Here is a 12,447-nt window from a genome sequence, read left to right as displayed (position 1 = left end):
CTCTCTTGTTACTAAATGGTAGAAGCCAAACAGTTGAGAAAATGGACTTCCTTCCTTAAGAGGCCCAGGTAATTCTACTTACAGTACCCAGATTCCTTCTAGATGATCTTACACAAGTTATAAAGCTTATGAATTTCTATTAGTTTCCCCAATTTTTTTGGGTGGGGGGAGGATTCTGTATCTTTGGCTTCATACAGACATTCAGTTTCTCTAGTCTCTGCTCGCCTAAGAGAAACCACATGTTTATAGCTCTTCAGCATTTTTTCCCAGACTAAAAATGGCTGCTCCAGGAGACAAATAACCTGGGAACAACCAGGGTTAAATCAGTCCTAAAAGAGTTTCTCTTGGGAGAGAGAAAGGTCTGTACATGTTGTGATTTCTCCCAGAAGAGAACATAGTCCTCCAGAACCCCTACTTCCTCCTTTCTCCCCAGGAGACACTATGTCACTCCCTGGACTCTACTGCTCCCAGAACACACCCTCTTCACAAGCCCCACATTGTGCTGCAGGGAAACACAAGCTGACCATGGGCAGTCCAAGTCAGCCAAGCAGGGCTGTCCTGTGCACTACTGCCATCTGTTGCCAGGCAAACTAAGGGAGCTCGCAGAGCATGCTGTGATGTGTGCCTCTGGCCTCCCCTCCACCACCCTTAGGCTGTGCAGTGTCAGCACTGCAAACTTTTCACTTTCCAGGGTTTCAGCATTTGAATGTCTGTACCTGCAGCTCTGAGTGAGGTTTTTTTTTTTTCTACCAAGAGTATAAACCTGGGAGAACTCTCTCAGATGATTTGAATATGTATATGTAGCCACTGACTATTGAATGAATTTTCTGTAGCTAAGTTCTGCTACAGAAGTTGGCAGGTTGTAGGTGACTTATATTGTATCACTCACTAAGGGGGTCAGAGGGGAGGTGACTTTCTTTTGGGTCAAGTCATGGAAATAGGGAACAATGAATCTTAATGTTGTTTTAGGGATATGCGTCTAAAATTCCCAACTGTTAATTTATAGGCATCTAATTGTCAAAAAGATATGGGCAGGCGCAGCTCTTTCTCTAGGGACAAGGAGTCTTGCTCCAGCTGATTTACTATAAGTTTCTTTCTGTAATTGTCAGAGAGAGCTCCATGTGATTCTCCTTGATAGAGTTACATCTCTTATAGCAAGGATAGCTAGATAGAATTTCATGCTGATTTAGAAAGTGGCTCTTCTTTATTGTATGGAAAGCAAATCCTGCCTACTCTGTGGGTGGAACTGGCATCTAGCAGTTTTTATTTCCAGGAAATGAAGAGCCACAAGTTAAAGTCCCAGAGATCTCCTGTGACAGTGCAGAGCATTGATCTTTGGCTTGGTTTGTCATTTTTAGTTATTCTGCAAGAGTGTTTTTTTTTTTTTTATTTGACTTACTGCGATACATGCAGTCAAACCTCTGCAGAGCAAGTTCTGTACAATGAAGTTGTTCATGATAAGTACTAACAAATTTACTGTGTAGTAATAAAAGCAAAACCATCCATAGAAAGAGGGGAAAAGGGCCTTTCAGGCTCGAACCCTACAAGATCCTCATTTGTGAAGCTTCCACAAAATTCAGTGGACATCCTGAATGTGGAGCTTTCAGACGTTCATGTCTTATTACTAGGCTACCGGATCAGTTGCTGGGAATAAATGTGTTTTCAGAACCCATAATGTGAGCTCTCAGTTTGGCCCCAGTCTAGTAACACACTTTATAATACCTGTGATTAGGGACCTACCTAAATAGTGGCAGAAGTTCATGGCACCTTACACATACACCCCCACACCCCTACCTGTGGTTTTTGCCTCTTGACCAGTGACTGGTGGGGGAGGATGCACAGCGAAAAGACTGGGATTAAAGGTACCTCTGCACCACGAACTTCTGCTATTTAGGTAGGTCCCTACCTATGATAGCAGTTGGGATTGTGATTGTCCTGGTATTGGAGGACATTGTTTTACACTTACTGAAGATCTGTTCTCTCATAGCTGTGGGTAGCTGTGACCTGCGATTCTGGTCTGATATAAGAATAGCAAGATAATCACAAAGGGTTTAATGGAATTATTTTATTGCAGTGGGGTTTTTTGACAGGTAAAGATGGGAAATGCATGGTAGCTTTGGCACATAAGCCTTCTCAGTTATGCAGCTAAATGCTCACAGATAGCACTGCATTTTCCTGCGGTTCCTTGATTCTGGCAGCTGGAACTGTGAGGAAAAAAATCACAAGATGTGATAACAGCACAGGAATTGACAACACTGGATAAATAATTACTTTGGGAGTGTCACACAACTTAAGCCATGGCACTGCAGCTATTTATTTACAAGCACTTTCTAGTGAAAGCGCAATGTTTGCACAGGATCAAAGGGTTTTTAAGAAAAATGTCATTGCATCTCTTGGACTTTATTTGAACATCTAGCTTTATTAAAAAAATACTGTAAAGAAGCAATGTCAGAAGTCACTGTGGTAATAAATTTTTCTGCTTCTTTTATTTTTTCATTAAAGCTGGCCTTTACCAGAGTTTGACCCAAGTCAGATCCGACTGATTGTGTATCAGGACTGTGAAAGAAGAGGGAGGAATGTCTTATTTGACTCCAGTGTTAAAAGGAAAAATGAGGATGTGCCTGTGTCGGTGAGTATTTTTCAGCTGAAATATGATTATAATATATGACTTCTCTTTTTACATAATACAGGAGTGAATACACAAAGGTCAGGACAATAAACATTTTGTATTCGTTTATTTGTTAACCCTTTGAACATAAACATGATCATTTTGCCACACAATCTGTGTGTGTGTGTGTGTGTGTAGCACATTATTCAGGCTTCAGGGATTGCCTCTAACAGCTCTAAATATTTTTGACATCTTTTAATTCTGGGACTTTTCTTTGTTCACCCTCAACTTTGAAAAGTTTTGAAAAAGAGATGTCTTCCTTTCTGTGCCCCTAGCCATGCAATGCTATGCCGATATGGTTGAAGACCATGACACAGAAGGAACCGAGAATTTGATCTGTTTATGATGGGGATCATATGATGTGGCAGCCTGCAGTGGCAGAGAACTGGACCAGCTGACCCAGGAAGTCCCTTTGCGTCTTGCGTCCCAGGTCTTGGTGTTCTTTTGCCAACCTTTTTTTCTGGTGTCTTGTGTCACTTCTTTGGCAGAAAGTTTCTTGAAAGCTTTGGGGGTTTCGCCTTTCTGCTGCAGAATGACCTGCTGTTTATTGATCTGTGAATGTACAAAGTAACTGCTAGAGCAGGACAAAGGAGAATGTTTGTAGGGGTCAGGCATGAGAGAGTTGAGTTTCAGTCCTGGTCCTGTCACTGACTGCTGGTGTGAGCTTGGCCAAGTCACTCAGCCTCTCTGACCCTCATTTTCTCCACCTGCAAAGGTACAGATATTAGGCACTGCATGAACTCAGTTTGGTCATGTTTGGTTATCTCCATTAGGTGCTGCCTAATGGGTATAAAACTAGGTACTTTAAGTATGGCTACGTAAAATGGCAGTTTTATCACAAAAAAATCTTTTCTGCATTGGGTGCAGGAGCATATCTGTAAACTGCACCAGCCAAGTTTGACAGCAGCTGCAATTTGCTCTTTCTTATCCAGATTATGACTGCCTGCTACTTCCACCAAATACCCTGTCGAATTCTTGTGGGAACTCTGTGTGGTTCTGAGCATAGATTTTCACAACTCTTCATAGCTGAATATAACAACTTTATATCCACAAGTTAAGAACCGGGTTTCCTTGTTGCGGAGTTTTGATTTGATATTTGACTCGGGTTTAATTCCTGTAGCAGCAGCCTGTGACATCACAAAATGTTTAGACGTCCCTTACTTTTTAATTTTGAACCCTTAGCAGTTTTATTAGCCTAAAAGTACAGAACTGTCCATGTATCTTTGCCAGCAAAAGAGTTCATACTTTTTAAAAAGAGTTCTGCTCATATGTCACAAAACAAAATGTAATAAACAAGGTTTTGTCAGTCTGTAGTACATACCTGTGCCGCCTATTTCTGTTCCTATCAATTTCTTTGAGTCTAGAAAACACATTTAAAAGAGTGTCTTTACTTATACAGTGAACTTTTGAATTTTGTAGGCTGGCTTTATTATTGGAAGCGTAGTTCATTGTGACAGCTGAATATCTATAGAGTTCCACTAAAAATACTTTTGTTTCATTAGACTGACAGTTCAGCCAATACCACTCCACCACAATTTCTTCTTGTTCTTTGTGCCATGTCTCAGTGGGGAAAAAATAGCCAACTGTATTCCCCATCCCCATAAAATAACTATCAGATAAGGAATTGTTCCCAGGCTGTGAAGTAAAATGCATAGTGCTAACCTCCAATGCTTTTATATATATAAGTTTTGGGTTTTTTTTCATGAGAGGAGAATTGTTGACGACACAGTTCTTGTCACACTTCCCACCTTGGCAGGGTCATCCCATGCAGCCTTCCATGACTCAACACAACATTTCAGTAACAGTTGGGTTTTGCAGGTAAAACTTGTGTCCAGCTGTCTTCAGCTCAGCTTGCTCCTAGTGCAGTAGTCTTCTGTGGTTACAAACTGGAATTTTTCAAGGAGTTGTGTTATTTCCCCACTCCATCCTGATTTTCATTAACAAAGACACACCCTACATATATAAAGAGAGAGATCTTGGCTCTAAGCACATTCCAAGGCACTGTTGCCCTTTTGCAGTAAGACTTGTGTGTGGGATGGGCTCTCTGTTGTGAATGAGTATCTGTTAAGTGCTTCACAGAAGTCAATGCCTTCTGCTCTCTCTCCTCTTCCCTCCTTGGATTTACTAATGTGATTTGTATCTCTGTGAGTTTGCAGATATACAAAGCATGAGATTTGCAAAAATCCTCAGCACCAGTCTAACCAATTGATTTGAAGTCCACTGGGTTAGGCAAAGGCCAAGCAATTTTGAAAATCCTGCCCCAAGGCACCATATGACTGTGTAGGCTGTTCTTTTCCTTGTATAGCCAGCTGGGCAACAACTCTTCATTTCTGATTTTTGTACTGTTTCCAAGAAGTGTCATGAAATTAACTCTACTTTACATTATCATTGTTTCCTTTATGTGCTTGATGATAATGTAAAGTAATATCAGTTCTGTTTGGTGTCTATATATAGATAGATAGATATAGATATAGATTTCCTTTGACTCCTGTCTCGTAACCCAAAGAAGTAGTCAGTGAGATTTTGGAGTGTTGAAACAGTAAGTGCTGAAGGCAGGTGTCTGATTTCTCAGATATAGGGTTATAAGTGACATGCGCGGTGGGGACAGAGAATTAAATTTGCATTTAAATGAGGGATCTATTAATTGTAGAGAGCCTTCAGCAGAAAAGTCACAAGATGATAGATTAATATGAGCCACAATACTAGGACCATAGCTTATTTTGTCTTTCCGGTTTTTAAAAGTATAAAGTACAGAACAAATGAAGCATGATGAAAGGAAAAGGGGAAAATAAAGATCAGGACAATTAGATGCACTCCTGAATGAATAATGTGGTGTGTTTGTTATTACTTGAAATGGGACTACAATTGATAGCTTTGGTGAGGACGGCCTGTAGCTCATTTTGTAGGAGAGGTTGTTACTTTTTCCTGGGCTTTGCAGGGTTAAAGTCCTTCAGCCAGGCTGACAAGGGATCCACGGGCCAGAAGCCTTAGGCTGTGCATCCTGAGAATGTTGGCTGAGTGGTGTGCCAGGCATTTTCACTTAGATGGGAGATATACTTTGGACAGCTGTTGGGTGCTTGGCCTGTAGGATGAGGCAAAGCGATTCCCGTTTGTGTATCCCGGACCTTTTTTGGTACTTGGCACCACCAGCTCTTTCCCAGTGTTTCAAGGGATGTCCTATTAATTAGTCAGCCTTCTGTATCCAGGTGCCTTATGCCATCTTAGACCCTCTGCTGAAGTAGGCTGGTGGCGATTCTTTTTTCCCTCATAAACAGCAGAAAGTTGGGCAAGGCTCCACTTTTGGTTTTGCCAGGATCCCAGAAGAAGAAAGTGATAGCATTTCTCAACATTGTGACACCAGATCATGAGGAGATGTATCAGCACAGGAATTATTTGCATAATGACTGTGTGATGCAAAGAGGAGTCATTACTAATGCCTTTACCAAATAGCTTGGGTCCACATGCAACACCTACCTCTTTCAAATTTCATCAGTTACTCAGAGGTTTGAATTAGTCGCATTAGTCTTACTGGCAGCTTTGTTGGTCTAATTCACTTGAGTTAATGTGAATTTTGGTGTTCATACCTCAGCTGTGGGACTCGGCCATCATGGCACTGCCTTATGCTATTTGTAGGAAACAGCATCTACCCCATACTGGGATGTCTCCTGGTATCCTCACATCTATGCCCAGTCCTTTTTATCCTTCACGCTTTCCCCATCCTCCACTCCTTGTTTTCCTCTGAATATGCAAAATCCAGACCAAGAGATGACTTGGGCATGTGCCTTCTCAGTGAGGCCAAGGTTTTAAGTTTGTGGACAGGGAAAGGCTTTCTTCAGAAGTCTTTGAAAAAGTAAAACAGGACCTGATTTTAACTTTGCTATAATAAGAAAACGGACTTTTCGCATTCCTTTTAAGATGCATGAACCAGATGGCAAGGCCCAGGCTAAATTCTCTGCCTGCACTCTACATTTCCTGACACTTCAAATGAGTGCTTGACTTCTCAACCTTGACGCCGCATTCACGCTGGCCGTTTGCTGGGACTCCCCAGTACTGTACTGTGTTATATTATGGTGTTGCTGTATGTTATTCATATGGCACTGTAAACATAAGTGTGGCTGGCATGCAAAGACAAGTAGAAACACGATGTGATTGCCCCAAAGAGCTGGCAGTCCAATTGGATGAGAACATATCAGAAATGATGCCACATGGGGGAGGTAGGAAGGGAAACTAAAGAAAACAGTGGGAGGGGAGCCCTGAAGGAAAGCCTCCCCTAGGGAGAAATATAGGTAAGACTGTTTTTTCCTATAAGTCTTGTTTAGCAACATTTTTGCTCTGTGTTTTGCCCTGATGTTTCATGGTTCAGTCTGGTGAGCAAAGGACACTTTCAGAGAGGGAGTTTACTGCAGAGAGTTGTTTAGACACAAGTGAGTTTTTGAGTTTGTGGCAGCCTGGAAGGAGTAGGACATCCAGAGTGGTCAAGGAGAATCGGAGGAACTAGAGGAAGAATAGATGGGGATAAAGGCAGAGCTGTAAGTAGGAGCCAAGTTGTAGAGAACATTGATTGCAAGTCAAAATGTGAATGGGCACTGAAGATAGGTAGGAGTAGAAAAGGAAGCTGAAGAAGGAAGTGACCTGCTCCAGGGGTCGAGAGTGGAGGAGGACTTGTAGCTGTGACGTTTTAGAAAGAGTGGGAAACAGGGAAGTGAGAGTCAAAGAGGACAGGAAAGGGAAGCCTGTGGGATTCAAGAAGAAAGTGATCCAAGGATTGTAACGTTTGGGTTAAAGAGGAAAAGGTGGCCCAAAGACAGTGGGGCACGCGAGTCCCATTTTCACCAAGTTACATACTTTAACTGTACGGTAAGATGGGTGACACTTAACTAAATACTGACTTAACTTTGTAAATTGTCACTTACGAGGTCACACTTCTCCAAAAGCACATAAGTGGCATGTTGTTTTAAACAAGCCAGGCATTCTACAAAGCTGGAAGATGGGAGAAATGTTGGGATACTAAATTGCTCGAGAGACTAGTGATGGGATATTGAGCCTTTTGCCTTTGAAGTGACCTATATGAAATTGAGATGGTGATCTCAGTCTGCTTCCTAGTGAACAAGCTTTCAGAGTGCAAGAGACTAAGTAGGAAGATGAAGATGCCAGCTGTAATGGTAAATAGTCTGAATCTTCTCAACCATTGATATTCCTTCTAAATAGATATGGAGGCATATTCGTAGCATTGTGGAGGGTTATCTTCCCTGCTTCTCCTGTTTGTAAATGCACACAGGAGCCCAACAACTCTAAGAAAAAAATCAGGCAATTTACATGATTACTGTTTTAAAAAACAGCAGTTCTTCCTCTTACACATGGAGCTGGAAAAATGGGCAATAATTTATTCTTCTAGGCAGATGCACAAATATTTATTTATCAGCTTTTACAGTTCAGACCATAACAGTAATCAAATGTGAGAATCAGTTTTGCTCTATGAGAACAATTTATCTTTCCTTAATACAGTGCCCACTTTGCTTTTGGGGGTGAGGGTGTCCAAATGGAGAATTCACAGGCTGAAAGCTTCTTATGATTCTTGTTGATATTGAGGGTTTTTTTTAATTGCCCTGTAGTCTCTGAGTCCTTCCCCCTGCCCCTCCTCCCCGCCCCAGTTCCTTTTTGCTACATGGCTTTTCTTTATTACGCAGACTATCTTTTTAAATGCACTTTTTCTACCCCATGAGGAAACTCCCTCCTCCAGCTGACGAGGATCCACAGCTCTTAGATTCTTGCAGCTTTTATATAGAGATGTCCTGTCTTTTCCTTTCTCTGCTTTATTTCAGTCTCACTGGTCATTTCAGAAACAGCCTCCTCCATGACTAGCCTCGGGCTCCTCTCCCCGCTGCTGTGTTAGTTCTGAGACCTTGCAAATGTTAGTTCTCCTGTGTTAGTCCTGTTCAGTCTCTTTTAATGAATACCTCATTTAGGAAAAGAAACCCATCCCCTCACCTACCTTACTCTCATTTACCATACCAACCCCTTGACTTTGGCTCCCCCTACCTCTTAAAGGTTTCTGTATTTTCGTCCTGTTCTGTTTAAGTGGTAGATATGGAGTAAGAGGCAGAGGTGCTGCATGCCTCCTTCCCATTCAGTAAAGAAGTTGCAGACCTTTGCCAGTCTGTTGTAAAGCCGTCAAAGGGGGTGGGAAAAGCTGAGCAGCCTTGGGCACCCTCTGGGTTGAAGAAGACTCTGGAGAAAAGAGCCTACGTACAGAGGTATATAGCTGGAGGCTCTGAAAGCAAGGCGTTTGAGGAAGTGCTGCTTCAGAACAGGCTCTTAGTGCCATTTACTTGGGCACCTTGTGTGACCATGTCTTTCACCAAAGCCCCACCAGCAAGATCTTACATATACGAACACTGTACAGGGGATACTGCCAGGCCTTCATAGACCATTGTACAAGGAGCCGAGCAGGAAAGGAACAGAGAGCATGACAGCAGTGGGAAACCAGCATGGCAGCCAAGAGAGGCAGGCTGCCTGCAACGTCCTGTCAGCAGATGTTTCTGTGTCTGGCAACCTTGTGCTTTGCAGAGGGTGCCAGGAGCAGTTGGCCTAGAGACTTGATTTATTGCAGCCATGTTCCTTTGGGAGGAGAAAGTATGGATTTGAGTCTTTTTTCCTTGGGCACGTTGGTGGATGCTACAGTTACCTCTTTATTTTTGGAAACCTGACTTGAGTATGCCTGGAATATTATACTAGAGCAGCAGTCATCCCATTCCTTTGTTGCATAATATCTGGTGATTTGTTGCATCTAATATTTCATTGACATTCAGATTCAATAACTACAGCAGAGTGGTGCATAGCAGATACTTGATCTTGCAGCCTGCCAGGTTGCTCTTGCACACATGCTAGATACTAAAATTGTACGTCCCAAAATTTTTTCAGTGTTCTGTGTTTTAGAGATGATTTGCTACCTTCAAGCTGCTGACAGATGGTATCTAAAAGATCTTGAGCATTTGACCTCTCTTACTTCACAGGATCCTTATTTCATTACTTTCCATTGCAAAGACCAAACAGCTCTTCCCTTCTAGTATTTAAATTAGGAAAGTTTAACTTCAGGGTATCTTGGTTAGCAGCAAGTCTCAGAAAGCTGCTATGCAAAAATATATTTAAGTGCTGGTGAAGAAAAGTGATTAGGTTATGCAAATTTTAGACTCAGTGCATGGGTTTTTTATTCCTATATGTGTATATATGTGTGGCTATAACAGATCTATAAACTGATAGATGCCTGCTTATTATCACATCTTTTAAAGAGGACTTGCAAAATGTGATGGAAAATGCAAAGCTGAAATGTGGTTTGCCTGCAAAACCTGCTGTAACCCTGTGGATTTAATGTGGTTTCATCACATGATGCTTGCCTAGCCCAGGCCATTGTTGTTTGTGTCAGAGATAAAATGCAACTCCAGTTCACGAGTTCCTACTAAAGTCATATGATTGTCATTCACATGTTCCAGCCATTGTGTACTATGCACAAGTCACAAATATTGGCCATTAGCAAGCCTACACGTTGCATGAGTTCAGTGTGCACACCCGAATCAGGCTGGGAGACTGTTACCAGGGGAAGAAGTTTATGGCTAAAACTCAAAGGGAAGGCTAGAGAACAAAATTCTATCCCTGCCTCTGCCTCAGACTCACTAAGATGTGGGCATATATTTGCCCTTAAAGCACTGGTGCTTGAGGTTTTGGCCTCCCAGGCCAGATGAATGGCGTAGGGTCAGTCTGTGGGCCAGATCAGGCCCTGTGTCACCCCTGTCCAGCCTAATGTGCTGGGATTGGGCCCTGGGGCCCTGTGTTACCCTGTGTGCTGCAATCAGTTCTCCACTGCCCTCACCCAGCCCCACATGGGCCCCACACCACCCTGTGCACCTAATCTGGTGCCATGGGCCTGTAAGGAGCCCTACAGGGTGGATGACATAGGACCAGGGGCCAGATCTGGCTCACAGGTCGGGGATTGAACTTCCCTGCCTTCCCCTGTGGCAACTCTACCTTTCCTAGAAACAGTGCAGAGTCTAGTACAGGCAGAGTTAGACAGTACTACCTTTTTTAATGCGGCTGCCTGAGTCCTACCTACTCTTAAGGCCACATTAAAGCAAACCAGTGCACTGTGGCAACCTGAGAGTCCCAACACCACTTAGATTAGCAAAGAGTCCCTTTCCCTTCTCCTGAGTAGTTGCAAATGATCCCATACCCATCAGGCACATGATTGCAAGGGTGCTAGGAGAGGGGCTTACAGTGCACCTTCTTGAGGGAATGGGCTGGACCATGAATAGTGTCCAGTACTGAAAGGTAGTTGGCAAGACCCCCCAAGCAGGCTGTTGGAGTTGACACTGTATTCAAATGTATGGGACAGTTCACAGCTCTCAGGTACTTTGCAGGCTCAGGCAGATGTCTGCTCCATCAGTGACAACTGGGCAGACTTTTTTCATTCTTTTGGTTAGAACCATGAGGTCTAGAAATTTGCACCCTGTTTTAACTTGACATTTGAGCAGTTGATGTAGATGTGCAATCCCAGAAGCCAGAGCATCATGCATGGGTTCTAATCTCTGTGCCTTAATCCTTCATAGGAATGCTTCCACTTGCTAGTAGTGGTCTAGCAGTTTGAGGTGGTAAGTTTTAAGGGAAAGAAGGCCAATATCAGCAGGTCACTGTGCAATTTGGAAAAGTGTAAGCTGTCTGTACCTTAATTTTGCCAACCAGGAGTGTGAGAAATGCCTACCTCCTGCAGGCTTTCTATGATTTAATTAGTGTCTGAAAAGTACTTTGAGGTCCTTAGATGAAAAAAATACTCCATAATGCTAAGGACCTACATTTTTTTTGAGACATTGAAAATAGGTCTAGTGTCTAAGGGCCTATTTTGCTGGGCATGTTGATCCATGCGATCACCCCCACTTTAGCTCATTATGCCCCATATACCTAAATACCTGTGTGCAAGTCCAAAAGCAGCCTGCATCTCTGCTTCTATTCCTCGAGCTTTGCAAACTCCTCTCATTCATGCCGCAATATATTCTCTTCCTGCTGCCTCATACAGGCTTTTTACTCCCTCTCCACTTTTCCCAGAATCCATCTTGATTTCTTTCTACCGTTAACCTCTGTTTTCAGGTCTGTGCCTTTTCTGGGTTCCTGGCCAGCTGGTGCTTAAAATAAAGATGGAAAAATCATGCCCCCAAATCTTGCTTTGTAAAAACTCTTAAGGCTACCTTTAGTTGCTTGAAAAATAGAGTTGTGGTGTTTTGTGAACTCCCAGTTTGGTTTCTAAGTTAAAAAAAAACAGTTTCTTTCTTTACAGACAAGACAGCCTTTAAGAGAGATGAATAATTATTCTGCTTACCTTTTTTTTTCTGCAGATACTCCTTTTGTTGCTCAGTTTACTTCTCAAATTGAAAAATACACCAGTCCTTTCTAGTGCTGCTAAGCAGTGGCTTCAAGTATGTGACCCTTATTGTGACAAGTCAGGTTTTTTTGTTTTTCAGAAACTCTGCAGTGATGCTCAGGTGAGAGTCTTTGGGAAATGCTGCCAACTGAAGCCTGGTGGAGACAGTTCTTCATCTTTGGACAGTTCAATCAATTCATCGTCCTCCTCTTCTGATGTAAAAGAGCAATGCCCAAAATATCAGGTGAGAGTCATTTCTTTGCTGTCATTACCCAGGCCAAATTCTCTTTGCAGGTTAAGTATTGAACGCTTTAAATTAGATGGAGACTGTGGAGAAGGGTATCTTTTTTTTTTTTTTTTTTTTTTTTTTATT

The 12,447-nt window shown here is 42.5% G+C and overlaps 1 protein-coding gene across 3 annotated transcripts in view; it reads left to right on the top strand.

Moving 5' to 3' along the window:
• The window catches only part of FNIP1 (folliculin interacting protein 1), a 114,269-nt gene that overhangs the window by 50,864 nt on the left and 50,958 nt on the right, over positions 1-12,447 (top strand). For all 3 annotated transcript variants that reach the window (XM_019506317.1, XM_019506314.1, XM_019506315.1), the window contains exons 2-3: positions 2,503-2,629; positions 12,175-12,318. In XM_019506317.1, the coding sequence (XP_019361862.1) occupies positions 2,503-2,629; positions 12,175-12,318 (271 nt within the window). The remainder of the gene's footprint in view (positions 1-2,502; positions 2,630-12,174; positions 12,319-12,447) is intronic.

Source organism: Gavialis gangeticus, unplaced genomic scaffold (genome assembly GCF_001723915.1).
Source record: "Gavialis gangeticus isolate Ggan-Ray unplaced genomic scaffold, GavGan_comp1, whole genome shotgun sequence".
In the NCBI taxonomy this organism is placed as follows: domain Eukaryota; kingdom Metazoa; phylum Chordata; order Crocodylia; family Gavialidae; genus Gavialis; species Gavialis gangeticus.
This window is presented reverse-complemented; position numbering and strand designations above follow the sequence as displayed.